Source organism: Rhyacophila brunnea, unplaced genomic scaffold (genome assembly GCF_057557595.1).
Source record: "Rhyacophila brunnea isolate RB1 unplaced genomic scaffold, BYU_Rbru_1.0 scaffold_15, whole genome shotgun sequence".
NCBI classification, from domain to species: domain Eukaryota; kingdom Metazoa; phylum Arthropoda; class Insecta; order Trichoptera; family Rhyacophilidae; genus Rhyacophila; species Rhyacophila brunnea.
The window spans coordinates 16,151,462-16,169,511 of NW_028232806.1; the positions used below are offsets into that span (position 1 = coordinate 16,151,462).

Genomic DNA, 18,050 nt, shown 5'->3' on the forward strand with positions numbered 1-18,050 from the left:
AAATTAATTGTTTTATTTAACTTGTTGTGTATTTATTTTGCTCTATTACATATTGTTGTCTCACAAAAAAATAGTTGAATGAATAATTATTAACCAATCTGATTCCGGTTCTGTGCCAAAGCGAACATGTTCGCGGATATGGCCGGGCGTGCAGTGCTGGCCATACAAAAAACGCAAACTTATTCGCCTGTCTTTGAAGACAGAATGCCAGTCTCAGGCGTTTGTTTTGAATAATTTAAAATTCGGAAGAATAGATACTGGTCCAAAAATGAGACATTTAGCATATGATTGGTACCTAAGTGTTTATGATAAACTTTCAATACAGTTAAAAAAAAAATTATTTGCTAAAAAATTCGCGGCCTCTCACTTGCCGCCATAAAAAACCTCCCGGCACAGATCAGGTTAAAAATCGAAATAATACCCTGTTTACATGTGCATGGGTTTACAGCTGACAGTAGATATTATCGCGGCCATAACAAGAAAATGCATGTGTATTAAACATGTAAGTTGCAAGATTGCATGCTTGTATCAAAAATTATAGAAGCTTCTGAATTTTCACGCAATAATTTGGTACTTGCATGGCGGTGCGCATGCGCAGCAGAACCTATCTACCAATCATCTACGAAGTTGTTCGAAACCTGTCTGAATCTGTCAAATAGCACCATATGATGACAACATAGCACGTGTACAGGCGCTTTTATGATAACGTCACTGTCATATTTTAGCTGTCATCGTAATCCTTGATAATAGAATGTATGATATCTTCAAAATAACACAAATATTTATTTATAATGCGATGAAAACTAAATGTATTTCAAATAGACATGAAGTCACAGGAATATAAAAAATATTTTAAACACCGCATTAGGAAGAAATCGAATCTACACAATATGTTAGGTTAAATTTATTGAATTAAGAAGGAAAAGGTTTTCTTCAATAGATACCATGAAATGTGTTATGATTGAGCCATCGCCATTTTCTGTACCTACTAATGAACTTACTTTATTTTAAATTCAAAACGTCAGTAACTATTTAAATTGATTTCATAAAGACTCATTGTTGTACCTACTATTGTAATATTATGGAATACATAATTTTGTTGCAAATTATTTGGAAAATGAGAATCGTCCCTGATCTTCTGCCGACGAGTTTTAAAAGTATTTATTTCATCTTACAATAAGACATTTTAATTTATTTATTAAGGAAACAAACAGTTACATTGTAAACATTTCGATTTTATTCTAAACTACATCTATTCCAATAACAGCCTAAATTATTTATATAAAAAATGGACGTACATTGTTATTATTTCAAATACCTGTTGCATATTTTAATATAATTAGTAAATGACGATGTCATTCTAGTCAAGAAGTTGTTGTCATTTTATTATACATTTATTAGATTACAGACCTACAAACTTATCTGAAGAATGGGATGGGAGCCACTGTCGAAAACTACCCAATCAAGACTCGTAACTGGACAAAATCTGAAATTCGAATAAAATCTGAAGAATGGAATGGGAGCCACTGTCGAAAACTACCCAATCAAGACTCGTAACTGGACAAAATCTGAAATTCGAATAAAATCTGAAGAATGGAATGGGAGCCACTGTCGAAAACTACCCAATCAAGACTCGTAACTGGACAAAAACTGAAATTCGAATAAAATTTTCAAAATGGCGTCCAATGGTTCGTAGTGCCATTTTTCGGCCATTCTACAGATAATTTTGTAGGTCTATACACATATTTTAGAACTACCTAGGTACCTACTGTGTTAAAAAACATAAAAGTGGTCAAAAATCACCCCTTTTTATTGATATTATTAATCGTATGCAGTGTTGCCAACCGTACTATAATTATAGTATTTGTACTATAATTTTCGTCTGAGTACGATATAAAACAGGTATAGTACGCCCAAAATACTATAATAATTTTGAAAAATCAGAAAAAAAGTCGGCGAAAGCTGTTGAAAAATAACGTTAAAGTAACCCGGCAGAACTAAAAATAAGGCCCTTTTGTCTAAAAATCAAGAAATTAATTACTTTACGAGGATTTTTTTGAAAATGCAGAAAAGTATTGTCATTCAACGCATACAATATTTTTTTTCCGAAATATGTACTCGAACTCCACTTTGAAAATATGGCAACACTGTCGTACAGTTAAATAATTATTTTTCTAAATATTTTATCTTATTGGCAATACTAGAATCACGTTTGCGGAGTGTCGCGGCGACCGGCTGTTTTTGCCATCTGTTTTTGACACATTATTACAACAATTTAAGTCATTTTGTTCAATCTTCCCAATAAATATATTCTAAGGTACGTTAATAGATTCTATTGGAATTATTTTTTCTTCTGTCTCTCCATTTATTATGTTTAAAGCTTTCCTTGATAAGTTAGGTTATAAAGTCAGATTATTTATATCGCAAAAGTGTGATAAACTTAGTCTTATCTGACGAAATATAATTCACAGAGGTGTAATAATAGCAACTGAAAAAAAAATGAAGTCTAATGTTATTTACAATTATATACATACGTGTCAATTTTTGTACAACTGGAAGTTAATGTAAGTAGGTGTGATCATTTATTTTGTATAAGTTTGTAGAGATATGTAAATGAATTACATACAGGAGGAAATAACATGTAACAGGTGTTAAAAGTGCTCAATTAAATAATGCGATCGAACTAGTGCATGCTTACCTCTATAGTCTATAGCATTGTAATAATAAACATTTCCGTAAACAATTGAATATTGAACTAGTAAATAGTTAAGTAATGTATGTACTTTTAATGACATTATAGCGCCTGTACACATGCATGGAATTACTGTCAGAAATTGTACTTATTTTAAATTGTCATGACAATAACTGTTTACACGTAAAAGTGCTGACTGTCTCTCCAATCTCATTCTTCAAGAATAAGCGAGACGCGAGGTTGTCATTTTATACTACTATCTGACAGGTCGTATTGAAAATCTGAGCTCAAAATGAGTGGTTCGTTTTTTACCGGCATGTTCTCTATCGCTATTTCGCTCTCTATCGCTCTACTGCGCAGGCGCAGATCGAAAATAATCTTACTTGCGCGCAATAAATTATCACAATTTGGAATCTTCCAATCTTGTTTGATTTATGCATACAATCTTGCCAACTGCAGGATAATACATATTTTTCCATACATTTTCTTACTGTGCACAATAATATGCATGCTAATGTATATATTATTATTGTATACAAAATTTCCATAAAAAATAGATTTCTTCTTTCAAAAATTAAAACAGGTTTTTCGATGATTATTAATTAGGCTTTTGACTGGAAAATTATTGTTAAAGATATTTGATTACAATTGAATGAAATAAGTGCTTTAATTTCACTAATTCAATTTGGTTGAACAATTAATTGGATTGACTTAACCAAATAATTGTATCATGCATCATGCTTTTATCTTGACCACCCGGGCGGATTCGTTACGAAAACATCGCACATGCGCAGCGGTAATGAAAACAAAAATAAAGTCACGAAAGTAGCGCGGGGCGCGAGTGGCTTTAGAGTTTTGTCGGCCGCAAACGGCGCATCGAGAATGACATGTGATCCGCGTCCCGCAATTTATTTTATTATTTTATTGTTCACATATTTACATACAACACGTATGTTCCATGTTTAATAATTTTAGCCGTCAGGGTTTAAGTATTTTAATGTCTGATTTTTTTATCTTCAACCAAATTGAAACAGATTTGGTAAATTTCTACCTTTGTTCAATCTTACTGGCCAATCTGGGATGGTGAATCTAAATTAACGCCTGTTTCATACACGTCCGATTGAAACGTTTTACGTTGTTCTGTTCAAACATTTAATGTCTGGAATCATAAATTGGTATTTGGCTATCATTGGCTTCCGTCGCCTAAGTGACATTTCTCGATCGGGATAGACTGGGGTCGACGATTCTGCTCGTGTAATCTATATTTATTGAGATGTATGACTTGTCTGCGGCGTAGGATATTGTGAAATTTGTAAACCAAGATATAGGTCTTTTAAAAATGTTAATAAATCATATTAAATTCATTGTAGGTACAATCCGAAATAATCATGGTCGTGGATGAAAAGACACCTAATCCTGCTGAAGGAGAATCAGCTCAGAGCAAGAAGGCAGCGAAAAAGTTGGCCAAGGAAGCAGAGAGGAAACAGAAGAAAGCTGATCACAAGGTAGCTCTACCCTCTTCGTCTTTTTCTTTGATATCGAGTAACCTAGGTGTATTTGAATGACTATCTAATATAAGCAGTATATCTCTTGAGATTTTCTGTTGCCTTTTTAAAAATATTTGCCACTTGGATTACTTTAGTACTGAGCTGATTTAGTGAATCAACTTGCAGGCCACCAATCAGCCTGCCCAGGAAGCGCAGGCTGACGACGGAGAGGACTGCTCCGAAGGCAAATACGGAGTGACCAAACTCATCCGGTCCACCGGCGAAAACCGCGACAGGGTTTACACCGACGTTAAAGACTTGGACGGTGGATTTGCAGGAAAGACCGTGTGGATCAGAGGTAATCTTCTGGAATGCTTATTTCTCAAATTTTGCATTTAATTATCTGTATTTTTCATGAACGATCTTCTTCATTCGATTCACTATTAGAATCAAATATTATGTTTTCATTTTTCTTGCCATTCTTTGCTGCTTAAAAATCTTAAAGAAATACAAATGCAAAAAAATAATTTGAATAATGTTGAAGTAGGTATGTATTGTGTTTCTTTCTTTCATTATTTGTTCCCTCAAATCACACAATTAACTGAAAACTGGCACTACAATATTTTAAATACCTGAATAATAATACTATGCATAAACATAAACACTGGTCCAGACGCTATAAATGTTAAAATTAACAAAAGTAGCGCTGTTACCAAGTAGTGGCAGACTTTTGAAGTGTGGCATCTATCAAAATAGTCAATCTCATTGCATACTTGGAATTCAAGGAAATATAGCATTGTATTTGGTTTATCCGTACTCAAGATGAAATGAATCTGAATTTCGATTGAAATTCAAATGAAAAACAATATTTTACTTTCTGTAATCTGTGCAACGTGTATTCTGACAGTTGTCACTTGAATCTCTCAATTCCGGCACTATTTAGTGTATCGTCTAACACTGTGTGGTAGTTAAGTGTCTATTTATCTGCCTCCAATGTATTAACAGTCGTTTTTAAGGTTTTCTGTCATGATGTTTATAATTTTTTAAACAACCCAAAATTCAGGGAGATTTATCATCAACGCTGTTTGTTATATATGTGAAGATATTTCTATATGTACCGACTGCAACCATCTTGTAAAGTGTATGTCTTGAATATGATATTGTAAAAATATGTAGTGTGTATCTAATAAATTATTCCAAAATAATAGGTATGCTTATTACTTAATTTAAAACAGGTCGTCTCCACACGTCCCGTGCGAAAGGAAAGCAATGCTTCTTGGTGATGCGGCAACAGTCGGCCACGGTTCAGTGTCTGGTCAACGTTGATACGGAAGCTGGGATCAGTAAACAGATGGTCAAATTTGCCGGCGGGTAAGGAAAATTCATTGTATTATCTTGTAAATCTTCTAGTCCAATCTATAATAATTAGTTTATCAGAATATCTTTAGATATTGGTAAGTAATGCATTCATTGTCAGTTTTAAATCCCTTAAAACTATTTGTGTAATACGTATTATGAGATTCACTGTTTCATGGGCCTCTATTAAAAGAGAGATCCAGGAAAATAGAGGAACGGCGTGGTATGGAGAGGTTTTGAGTATAATGACAAAAAAAAGGATACATAATTGGATAAAGGAACAAGCAAGTCATCAACTGAATGTAGAACAATTATTCTAATTCACATTTTAAATATTTTACAGAAGTGTTTTTTGAAACAACCTATTTAAATTATTTATTGTTTGTATAGATAAATGTATACATAATATACATCATACTTTAGTAGGACTATTGATGAAAATAATGATGCATAAATGTGTTTATATAAATAATAAATAACTTAAATAGGATATTTCAAAGAACACTTCTGTAATATATTTCAAATGTGGGTTAGAATTGTTCTGCATTCAGCTGACAAAGTGAATGAGATATAATAGAGTTAGTTAAAAACCTGAAATGGGCAGGGCACATAGCTTGATAAAGAGACAATCGCTGGAAAAATCTACTCATTCAAGGGTTAGTAAATCTAGAGGCGGCTGGATTGACGAAATAGTTAACTTTAACTTGATTTTTGCTCTTCTAGAAAATTGTGTTTTTAGACTTATATAGTCCTGAAATGATAGATATACATTACAGGAAATACTCTCATCGAAATTAAGACGCTGATGCCCGAATCAGGCAAACTACAGAAAGAAGAAGTTTATATGAACTTGTGATGGTCAACTTTATGTATCATGATCTATCAAAGGAAATGGAATAAGTCCCTCTCCTGTGACGTGACGTGAAATAGTCACCTCTGTATAATTAAAATAAAATAATGCATCATATTTTCTCCAGCATATCAAAGGAATCAATTATTGATGTGGAAGCTCAGGCGGTGAGGGTCATGGTCCCAATTGAGTCGTGCACTCAGAAAGGTGTGGAGCTTCATGTCCGACAGATATTCCTCATCTCGGCGGCCAAGAGTCAGCTGCCGCTTCTCATCGAAGATGCTTCTAGACCTGAGAAGTCTGATGTACGAATTATCATTTACTCATATAATAGTCATGTAAATCGCACAATAATGTTTAAGAAAAACTTTCTTCTATGCAGATAAGGCTGGAAAAAAGGATACTAATACCTGTTTCACACGCAACAAATATCGTGTGAAACAGAGTAAGGCAAAATGATTAAATTGAATGAGCAATCACACACAATCACAAATAACATTATGTGAGTGAGTAAACAATCTAAGATGTCAACAGCAGGCTCCCATTTTCGTTTTTATTTACAAACAATACTGCCAATACAAAAAATATTAATTTATCAATTGTTACCAATGCAACCATTCTTATATGAATATTACCAGAACAGCTAAATAATAAATTAATGTTGTAAAATAAAGAGTTATATGATTCCCTTTAGGTATAGTCCAAACTCCTGGGATATGGTATTAAAGGAATAAAATAATTGTGTGTTTCTTAAATTTACAGGATCCCGAAGCCTTGAAAATCCGGGTGAACCAAGACACGCGATTGGACAATAGAGTTCTGGACCTCAGGACGCCAGCCAATCAGGCCATCTTCCGTCTGGAGGCCGGTGTCTGCAAATTGTTCCGGGATATCCTCACCGACAAAGGTAACGAATATCATTCTTGTTCCACAATCTTGTATTATTTTATAATCAAAATTAACATAACAAACAGTTCCTCATCTATGATGGGGTCGCATTAAAAATGTTTTAGTTATTGATCTTAATTATACTCTACTCATTTGTTTGTACATTATATTGTAATGAGCAAAAATATTTTTTGATTTTGTTAAGAAATGTTGGCATTATTATAAAATGATTTGCGCTTTAGTGAAATTGAAATAAAACAGATGTCAAAGGAAAGCTAGATGCCTACAATACAAATTATTACTTCTAGGTTTCGTGGAAATTCATACTCCGAAGATTATATCAGCAGCGTCAGAGGGAGGCGCGAATGTGTTCACCGTTAGTTACTTTAAGGGATCCGCGTATCTCGCTCAGAGTCCTCAACTTTACAAACAGATGGCGATAGCTGCCGATTTTGATAAGGTATTGTTGCATACTGTCTTTTTAGATTGTGTTCAGTGGTTAACATATGCTAAAATGTCTCCTCCAGTAATTCTCATAACACCAAAAATACTTGAAACAGATACTTAATCCAAAAGGGTAAATATTTTGTAATTATTTCATAAATATTTATCGTTCAATATACGGTGATGCAGTGCAGATTATCCAGTTCGTGCATTATCCACGCAGAAAATGAATAAGGTTTCAATATTTTAATGAAAATTATCGCAGTCTAAGGGTATTAGATTCTAATGAACCTGAGACAAGTGAAATATATATCTAAAATATGTTAGCTAATGGCGAAATGTCTATAAAGAAAACCTCATAGAATGGTTTGAACACGATTCATGTGATCCTATAACAAGGTCATCTATAGTCAGGCCGCGGCCCGAAACTATGAATTTTGATAGTAGTGCTAGTTATTGCTTATACTTTGAATGCAGCTGCTTGTAGAAAATAATGATCGCTTCTTATTGAAACAATTTGTATTATGTTAAATAATTTCAAAGAAATATGCAATCGAAAATCTTCATTTACTGCAGACATGTTATCTACCGTGTCGCATTCGAAGTTAAGAGCGCACATAAGTGAAACGGCAAATAATTTTCAACTGTATGTGGACCGAAATTACGGCCGCGTTGCCATTTGGAGAGCGATAGTCGAGGTGTCTGCACGTCGATTCGTTTTGTCATGGCGTCGGATGAAAATATTCTTAAATCGTGTAAAGATGACTAAAAAACTTTACAAATGCATTTAAAAAAGAAAACGTGTCAATGAATATACTATTATTATTACGAATATAATAATAAACATAACATAAAAAGGACGCATGTTGAACTTTTATGACAAATTATATTTCGCTCTGCTTGCATCATTTGCACCCGCAACCCGCAATCCGCGCATCGTCTAGTCACGATCTTTTTAGACCATGCCTCAGCTGAGGTATAGCCTTAAGCAATAACTAGCACTACGATCAAAATTCACAGTTTCATGCCGCAGCCTGACTATATACACCCTTGAGGATATTGTCATGGGTGCTGCGAAATCATTTTCACTGTCAACAACCAGAGAAGGAAGAAAATGAGGATGCATGTGAAGTAGAAATATTCGTATTTTTCACTCCCCCTCCCTACCATTAGTCAGAGTATTCAGGAGTTTACTGTAGTTGACAAGCAATGTTCAAAACTCTCTTTATTGACTCAAACTAAACGTATATTGTAAAAACCATACAAAAAATACTTAATATGCACATTTTATCTTAAATATTCTTTCTTTTTCCAGGTGTTTACGGTTGGTGCTGTATTCCGCGCTGAAGATTCCAACACTCATCGTCACCTGTGCGAGTTCGTCGGCCTGGACTTGGAGATGGCTTTCAAATTCCACTACCACGAAGTCATGGACACCATCGGAGACACCTTGACTTGCATCTTCAGGGGTCTCAGAGACAAGTCAGTTAATATTTTAGACTTATATTAGTTGTTTCCAAACGTTTCATTACACAGCGCCCTATATTGACGCAGAGGAAAGTGAACTCATATCCTAGGTCAAACATCCATCGAAACATACTCATTAAAATTTTAGATTATCCTGTAACGTCCCCTGGAATTAATCACACTACACAATTTGAAAACCTCAGACTTAAAATGGTCTGTCTTATTTCAAATCATTGACAGGCTATAAATATGTATGAAGTGAATTCTAATAGATTTTGTCATTATTCAATAATTGCTAATGTTATCTCCATAACAGCATTGCCATAATACATAAATTACAATGTACATATCCCTAAAAACCATACATATTAATGTTCCAATATTGATCATTGTTTATGTTATATTGGTATTCTTTCTTGTCATTTCAAATTAAAAGAGTGTCTAATTATTATTTCATTCTAGCTATGCGACCGAAATCGCAGCCGTGGGTCAGCAATACAATGTGGAGGCATTTAAATTCCTCGATCCTCCTCTTAGACTCAATTTCTCCGATGGAATTGCCATGTTGAAAGAAGCAGGTGAGATTTTTTGAATTGTATAATATTTAGTATCTAATACACCACTAGTTTGTTCATGTTAAATTAACTGCTGATTATTCCAATGTAAACTTTGATGGAAATGCATAAATAATTAGAATATTATAATATTACAATTATAAATTAGCATTGGAGTATCACCTGCCTCATAAAATCATAACATCATGGGCATTTTAAACCGATGCAATGATTACTTATCTTGTGTTGATTGTGTATTGAGTTGCATAGTATGAAATACAGAACTATCCGTAATTCAATCTGTGTTCAAGCTATCGATGAATAACGTTGCGTGTCTTCATGTAGTGTACAATTATTATTTTAATATATTCATTACTTATGGCACTACAACCCTTGGCCTCCTCCGATAACTTTTTCCACGCTTTGACCTAGTCCGTCCAGGTCTTCTCTTGCCTAGTTTAAAAGTCGGTATCTTCCATTTTAACTTGTTTTTACCTTTCTCTAGATTCAAGACATTTTATTTCAGCATTAGCTTTTTCTAATTATTTATTCTTTTAAAATGTTTTCAAAAAGAAAATATTCTAGTTACAGTCCTAAATGTTCTGACAATTCTTGTAATTCTCTTAAAATGGTAAAATACGGAGGCTACCGATATTGAAACTGACGACCTCAAATATTGAATTAAGGATAGTTCTATATTATAAAACAGCTAATCACTCTACTTATATGTATATATAATTTTATTTTATTATTCCAGGAGTTACTGTTGGGCCGGAAGACGATCTTTCTACGCCTGACGAGAAACTGCTTGGAAGATTGGTGAAGGCCAAATATGACACGGATTTCTATATGCTCGATAAATATCCACTTGCTGTGAGGCCTTTCTATACAATGCCGGACCCCAATAGTGAGGTTAGGAATGTTGAATCATAATAAGTAATTATATTAATAACATCATATTTGCAGGCGTCATGTAAATAATATACAAAACATATAAATAGATTGATTCAGTGCCTAGGATATACATATACATGCACTATTTATTGACTATAATTTCTTTACCATTGTCATAATGATATAAAGGTAAACCAAAAATATTATATTATTATCAAACAGGTTTATCGTTTGGTATTCACCACTGTCTGAGGATTAAACATGTACAAATGACATATGATTTGCCATAATATTATGAGATTAGCACAACTTATAAATCAGATATCAATTAATTAATTTTTATATGTAATAAATAAAACAAAATGTTTTGTATGATAGATTGCTTCAAACTCTTACGACATGTTCATGAGAGGCGAAGAAATTTTATCGGGAGCCCAGAGGATCCACGACCCTGAATTTTTGACTGAGAGAGCTAAACATCATAATATTGGTAAATATTTATTTTTATAACATAATATGTACTAGATAGGTCCAATGTCACTTTATGAAAATCAAATTTTCCAAAACAAAGATAATCAGTTTGACATAGTGTTGCTGTAAAGTAATTAATATTTTCTTATTTATTATATTTTTACATCAGTAAATATAAATGTCTTAATTTTCGTGTGTGTACACTTACTTAGGGTTTGTAATGCAAGGGAGCAATGATTCCTTCTTTAAGTTTGTTATAACATATAATTTACTTAAGTACTAACTAAACAAAAACAGTAAACAAACTTTTTTATTACATAAAAATTTCACCGTCAAAAATTACCACACCCGTGTAAAGGCGCCTTTATAAATCTGACTTATTGAGGGCAAACGATAAAGTGAAACAATCTCCTTAGCCGATGCTGTAGACATCAGTGAACCAAAGTCGTTTGCGAAGACTACAGGAATACTTCTATCGATTTAGTATTTGATAATATTGTTTATGAACGCATTTGTCTATGTTAAAAAGATACATTGAATGCTGTGTGGTCTATTTTAATTTTTAAATATTAACTTTTGTTAACTATGGCCCGCTGTAGACCTTCAGCATCTCGAGTAGACTAATTCATTTACTTTTCCTCCTCCAATCACCCACTCGTAGCACTCACAAGTTTCTCTATACACCATCAAGCTACCAAAGCCGTAGTCTATTAACAAAAAAATATTAATATTATAAATTATTTTCAGATATTACAAAGATTGCTGCGTACATCGATTCCTTCCGCCTTGGATGCCCACCACATGCCGGTAAGTTAAAAAATATTGCGTGTTCGGTTATGCACTGATTGATTTTCTGTGTATGAAAGTATTTCAAAAGCTGGTAAGTCTATTTTATTGAATATTAAGTTTGAAGTTTAATTAAGCCCTCGACTTTCACACGTAATTAGCTCTTGAAAATGTGTTCGAAAGTAGAGGATGTAAAAAAAGTGTTCTTTAAAATATTTATTTATCAATAGGTATAATAAAATTAACGAAGCATATTAGCAATCAGGTGTTTTCTTTATAAACGTCAAGAGATAGTTGAATACCACCTTTTTACGTATTTGAAAAGGTGGCGGGGAGCGGAGGAGAGAGGAGCGACTGCATGGAAGCGCACAGTTTTTGCATTATCAACAAAAATCAAAATTTTAGGAAATGTATGAAATAGCGAATTGTGCGAAAGTCGAGGGCCACCTGTATTCAAAGACTGTTTCAAAGTCGGTTATCTGTATATTTTGGCATTTGAGGTAATCACAAAAATTCCGTCAAACCCATTCAGGTCTGCAAATTAGTAAAAGCGAATAGTGAAATATAATGAATGTCCTTATCATTCTTAAAAATGGATAAAAAAATCATGTAATAAGTTAATTAGGAAATATAGAAAATGGTGGCTGATGAATAAAACTGCCTCTGCTTTAATACCATGTAATTTACTAATAAATGGAGTGGGATTTGATATTTTATGAATTATTATATAAAAGTACATACAGCTTCAAAAAAAATATGAAAAAAAACTAATAATGGAGGTAACTGAAATTGAAACCAGTAATCTCATATGGTGCTTAAGACATATCCTCGTTGAAACTAGAAAAATGTGTAGTCCCACAAACTTATCTGAAGAACGGTCAAAAATGGAACTACTATGAAACCATATGGACGCCATATTGAATATGTCATTCCAATATCAGATTCTGTCCAGTTGCGAGTCTTGATTGGGTAGTTTTCGACTGTGGCTCCCCCATCAATTCTTCAGATAAGTTTGTGGCACTGTCATGCTCAAATTGCATTGGCAGATTGCGTCTGCCGCGATTGCCAAAATCTATAACGATGGTTTTCCGGGGTCGTGAACAATCGTGAGCAAATTGGAACCAATCCTATTTCCGTCTGCCACGATTCACGAAGATTGCCGAGAATGTACGAAAATATCCGAAGCTACCGCCCGCTTGCGAGGTTAGGTTTGACAGCTGAGTTCTGATGTAAAATTGCGAGGGAAACCTGTTCAGTGTAGCCACCAATCTAACGAAGAAATAGTTTTCGGTCAACCTATATCTTTAATAATAGCAACACTGTTTATTTTAAACTAATGCAATTTAAGCAAGGACCAACGCGGAATGCAATGGAATCGTTGCGTGTAATTGCTTATAGTGTAAAGATGTTGGTCACGACGGTCGACGTGGATCGTTGGATCTGGTTGGATCTGCGCTCTGCCAATGTAATTAAGCCTTAACTCCGTTTTAATCGAAAATTAACTTTGAATGTCATCTAGTGGCCGTTATTATTATATCTACCCATCTTGCAAATGATGCAATTCCAAAAAAATTCTATCATTGTTAAATCATGAATGATTTAATTCCATAGCCATAGATTTGTACACAAAACTATAATGTTTGTCTTCTGTAAAGTAGTGTTATTTGAGATACACAATTTTAACAACAATTACCAAATCCATCAGTCGATTCTGAAATTTTAATACGCCTACCAATGCGTTTTCACGTGTTTAACAGAATGCGGTAAAAAAATGTATTTGAAATATTTTGCGTCTTCATCTAAACAAGTCAATTCGAGTTTCAAATTTCACTAATCAATCGATTACAATAATATGACTAAACAATAAATGCAAAGGGATGAAGAAAAATTGGATAACCTGAGTTGAGATGGCTTGACTGCGTTAATTAAAGATCACACAAGGTCTACAAAACTGGAGGACTAGCTTAGAATAGGTGGTCATCAGATATTTTTGATGGATATTTCACAAAAAAATATTGTTCGATTTATTTTCTTTCATGATGTTAATAATTGTGTACATTTGCCTGTTGTTCAGGTGGTGGAATTGGAATGGAACGAGTGGTGATGTTGTACCTTGGCTTGGATAACATTCGGAAGACCAGCATGTTCCCTAGGGATCCCAAGAGGCTGACCCCTTGAACGTATCTCCTCCGACTATCGCCATATTACCATCATTACAGTATTCTGAAAAGAATCACTAACATTGTCAATACGAAGCGCTTCTTTAAAAAGCAATTAAAATGGTTTTTTTTTTAATAATATGGGTATATTTTTATAGTGTTATTTAAAACCTATATTTTTACAATACGTACATAATTACATTATAGTTATATTGCATTTCTATAATCTAATACAACGGCCAAGGCAAGAGTTTCAAATTTGACTAAGATAGGGTCCTCCAATCACAACGCAATGAAAGTAATTTCGCTATATATTAATAGATTGACTATTTTTTTTTATATTCCTTAGATATTGTATGTTGGTTAAATCATTTTAACGGGCTTTGAAACCAAGCGCTTCATGATACTTCTCTCAGTTGATTTGTTTTTGTAACACATTTTATATTACTAATTAAATATGGAATAAAATTTTTCTTTTAAGTTTATTTCATTATTTTACAAATTATGTAAGTTAAGTATGACTTAATCCAGATTTTATAAAAAAATAAATTACATTTTTCAACATTATTTGCTTTTTTTTATTTCAAATTTGATATATTAAAATGGGAATATGAAAATATCTTGACAAAGTGTTTTCGAGAATAATTGGTTGTTGGACATTCATTCAAATCATAGTCAAGAGGTGTCCGCTGGGTAAGGGCGCCGAATGCTAACATTTAACATATTATCATCCAATACTTTTTATGCTGTGATGAGTTTTGTTCTAAATTCAAACACCTGACTATTTATGATGGTACAGTAAGCTCCCGATTATTCATATTATCCGGTTTGCGAATTATCTGTGCACGATACGGTGTATATAACGATATAATAGCTTATTAATTGAGTTAGCATTTACTTGGTAGAATTCCATTTTACATGAAATGAAAATATAATTAATATTAAATTCTACAGGTTTTTAAAAAGGTTTGTCGATAGCTATTTCGGTTGTAACACCATTATCAAGACTATTCAGATAGGCCATTTGCCTTTGCTTAAATACTATACGTATAGATAGAGACAGAATACATTTCCTTGTTCGTTCCAACAATATTATGAATTTGAACACTGACTTATTATTAATTGTAATATTATTCATACTTTGAAAACCCTAAGTGGGTGTTTTAAATGGATATCAAAATTTACAAAATTTATCGAAAGTACAGTGTTCGAGTGCTTTGGTTATTTATTGACATTATTAATCAATTAAAATCTTATTAGTATAATTGTCTTAGTCGAGTGTTTAAATAATTAAGACAATTATACTAATAAGATTTTAATTGATTAATAATGTCAATAAATAACCAAAGCACTCGAACACTGTACGTTCGATAAATTTTGTAAATCTTGATATCCAATTAAATACCCACTTAGGGTTTTCAAAGTATTAATAATATTACAATTAATAATAAGTGTACAAATTCATAATATTGTTGGAACGAATAAGGAAATGTATTCTGTCTCTATTTATACATATAGTATTTAAGCAAAGGCAAACAGCCTATCTGAATAGTCTTGATAATGGCGTTACAACCGAAATAGCTATCGACAAACCTTTTTATAAACCTGTAGAATTTAATATTAATTATATTTTCATTTCTTGATATAATAGCTCTTATGAAAATTCGAACTGTAATTAGAAAATCACTTAAAGATTCCTGCAAACAAATCAAACAGATTTTCTTAATAGGTACATAATGAGTATTAAAGCTGTTAAAATAATTGCCTGCTTTAGAAATGTATAATATTATGTAATATTTTAACCCTTTCACCGCATTTAATTACCACATTTAAATAACATGCTAATTATATTGAATGGCCAACTAATGAGGGCACAACAGCTGTGCCGTCAGCGGTGAAAAGGTAAAAAGAAAAAACAATAATTCAGATTATCTGTGTTTTTCGTTTATCCGTGTGGCCTCTCCCCACCATTAGCCCGGATAATCGGAACAAGCCTATTGTATATCTATATGTAGTTGTAAACATTGAATATAAATATTTAATTTATTATATTCAATTAAAATATTCAATGAACAATACATAAAATTTAAGAATGTAACATTCTTTTATGAACTGTTTAATTACATCACATTTTTGATACCCCCTCAATTCGTTAAAAATAAATTAAGTAATATTTTATTATGAGAAAAATATGACTTTATATTTTTTGATGGTTTTGTGATGCCACATCTCCTTGATCTCTCCATCACAAATTATTATACCAGACCAGGGATCGAAATGACCGAAGTGCCATTCCAGTTCGTGAAATCGGTAAAATTATCGCTCCGTTTCGTGGAGAAAATAATTTGACCGTCTGACCTAAAAGTATATCAGTCTATGGTCTGACCTAGATATGCCATATTATAACAAAAAATCTAACACTTATTTTTAAAAATACATATAATTTGTGAGTAAATCAAATAACTATATTATTGAGGAAAACTTGTGTTGTATTTTAATTTGTTATTTTTAAACTGTCAGCAGTCATAATAAAAACTACTAGTTTAGTGGCATGGATAAATTTAATCATTCTGTGATTAGATCAATAAAATTCACACATTGCAATTAAATTATTCAACCAGAATAAGTTGGGTGTTATGGGGGCCCCAACACGTGCAACGGCCTTCATACGAAAAAAAATCTTACTGTATTAATAATTCATCATTATTATAACTAAAGGCTGGTTCAGATTAGTCAAGTAGCGAATGATTTAGTAACTGAAAAGTGTCCTAACACAGTACATTAGTGAGTGATGTCAAAATAAACAGAACACAAAGTAACAAAGCAAAAATAAACACTTCAACCATTGTTTTTATTCAACGAATAATTCACAAGATTTAAGAATATATTAATATTATCATTCTTTTTATTGAACATACCTACATAATATGAAAACACTTCTGAGAAAATATATAACCAATAAAAAAAATCTTTTTTTTTGTTGAAAAAAAATATGACACCCAGAAGGTTCGAACCTGCGTCTCTGCGTCAGAGAGTAGGTATTGTAAGAACCAACATAAGGTCAATGGCCGAGAGAATCCTGCTAAGTGATTTCAAATTATGTATGGTCAAAAAATAAATAAGTTAATAACTTCATTTGTAATGGCTGTACCTACTAGAAGAATTGGAGGAAGAAATTCTAGGACAACTGATGAACTTGACTAAAGATGCTAAAGATAACGTGTTCAGACTTGTCTTGTGGCTTGTTTGGTATTTAGTGAGAGGTGGTGGGGGTGCTACTCGACCGAAAAAAATAGAACAAAATGGATTGACTCGACTAAATGATTTTACTAAATTACACAACTAAATTTGTCTGTTCATACATGTTTACTAGTAGTTACTAAATTACTCGCCACTCGACTAATCCGAACCGGCCTTTAATGCTTCATTCCATGACCGTGCATTTACTTACCTAGTATGTTTGAAGAGGGCTTCATTTATCAGTTAATAATGACTGCCTTTTTAGTGTCAATGATGACAAAAATAGTACCATCAGATAAAATAAAAAATGGCGCAGTTTCGTTTAAATGTACTTTTTTTTCAAAATGAGTGGCAAACAACATTGAGTGTAATTAACATTTTAATGAGGGAAGAACTGTTTGGGTAAGTTGTAATTCTAGCGGAGAGAAATTCGCGAGTCCCAAAATAAAAGCAATTACTTACAAAGAAAGAAAGAGGGATGACATACTTCTAAAAAGTCTGTCTACACCCTGACACCCCACCCTCTTTCTAAAATGCATAACACCTTCAAGCCTGGCATAACGGTGAAATCAGTCTGAACAAGCTATTTATAGGAATCTTGATTTTCTAAAAGGCTAATACAGACGTACATAAATAGGTAGGTACATTCTGCCCGTTAATAAATAAATAATGTAGGTAGGTATAACAGCTGTTTGATTGGTTGAAAGCTTGTACGAATGTAGTTGGCCGTATCCCAGTTTACAGTGAGCTATGGTATCGTAT

The 18,050-nt window shown here is 32.9% G+C and overlaps 1 protein-coding gene across 1 annotated transcript; it reads left to right on the plus strand.

The window, feature by feature from the left end:
• Positions 1-2,190: 2,190 nt before the first annotated feature.
• AspRS (aspartyl-tRNA synthetase) lies at positions 2,191-14,615 on the plus strand. Its single transcript, XM_085943167.1, has 13 exons — positions 2,191-2,317; positions 4,063-4,197; positions 4,366-4,537; positions 5,415-5,550; positions 6,513-6,690; positions 7,148-7,292; positions 7,582-7,733; positions 9,033-9,199; positions 9,647-9,762; positions 10,496-10,650; positions 11,011-11,122; positions 11,851-11,910; positions 13,964-14,615. Exons 2-13 carry the CDS (start codon positions 4,081-4,083, stop codon positions 14,065-14,067), a joined length of 1,614 nt encoding a protein of 537 aa, XP_085799293.1. The 5' UTR covers positions 2,191-2,317; positions 4,063-4,080; the 3' UTR covers positions 14,068-14,615.
• Positions 14,616-18,050: the final 3,435 nt, after the last annotated feature.

Coding starts and splice junctions, on each gene's coding strand:
- AspRS (XM_085943167.1), top strand. CDS start 4,081: ATGGTCGTGGATGAAAAGACACCTAATCCTGCTGAAGGAGAATCAGCT. Junction 9,763..10,495: donor TGCCATGTTGAAAGAAGCAG/GTGAGATTTTTT, acceptor TTATTATTCCAG/GAGTTACTGTTGGGCCGGAA. Junction 11,123..11,850: donor AGCTAAACATCATAATATTG/GTAAATATTTAT, acceptor AATTATTTTCAG/ATATTACAAAGATTGCTGCG.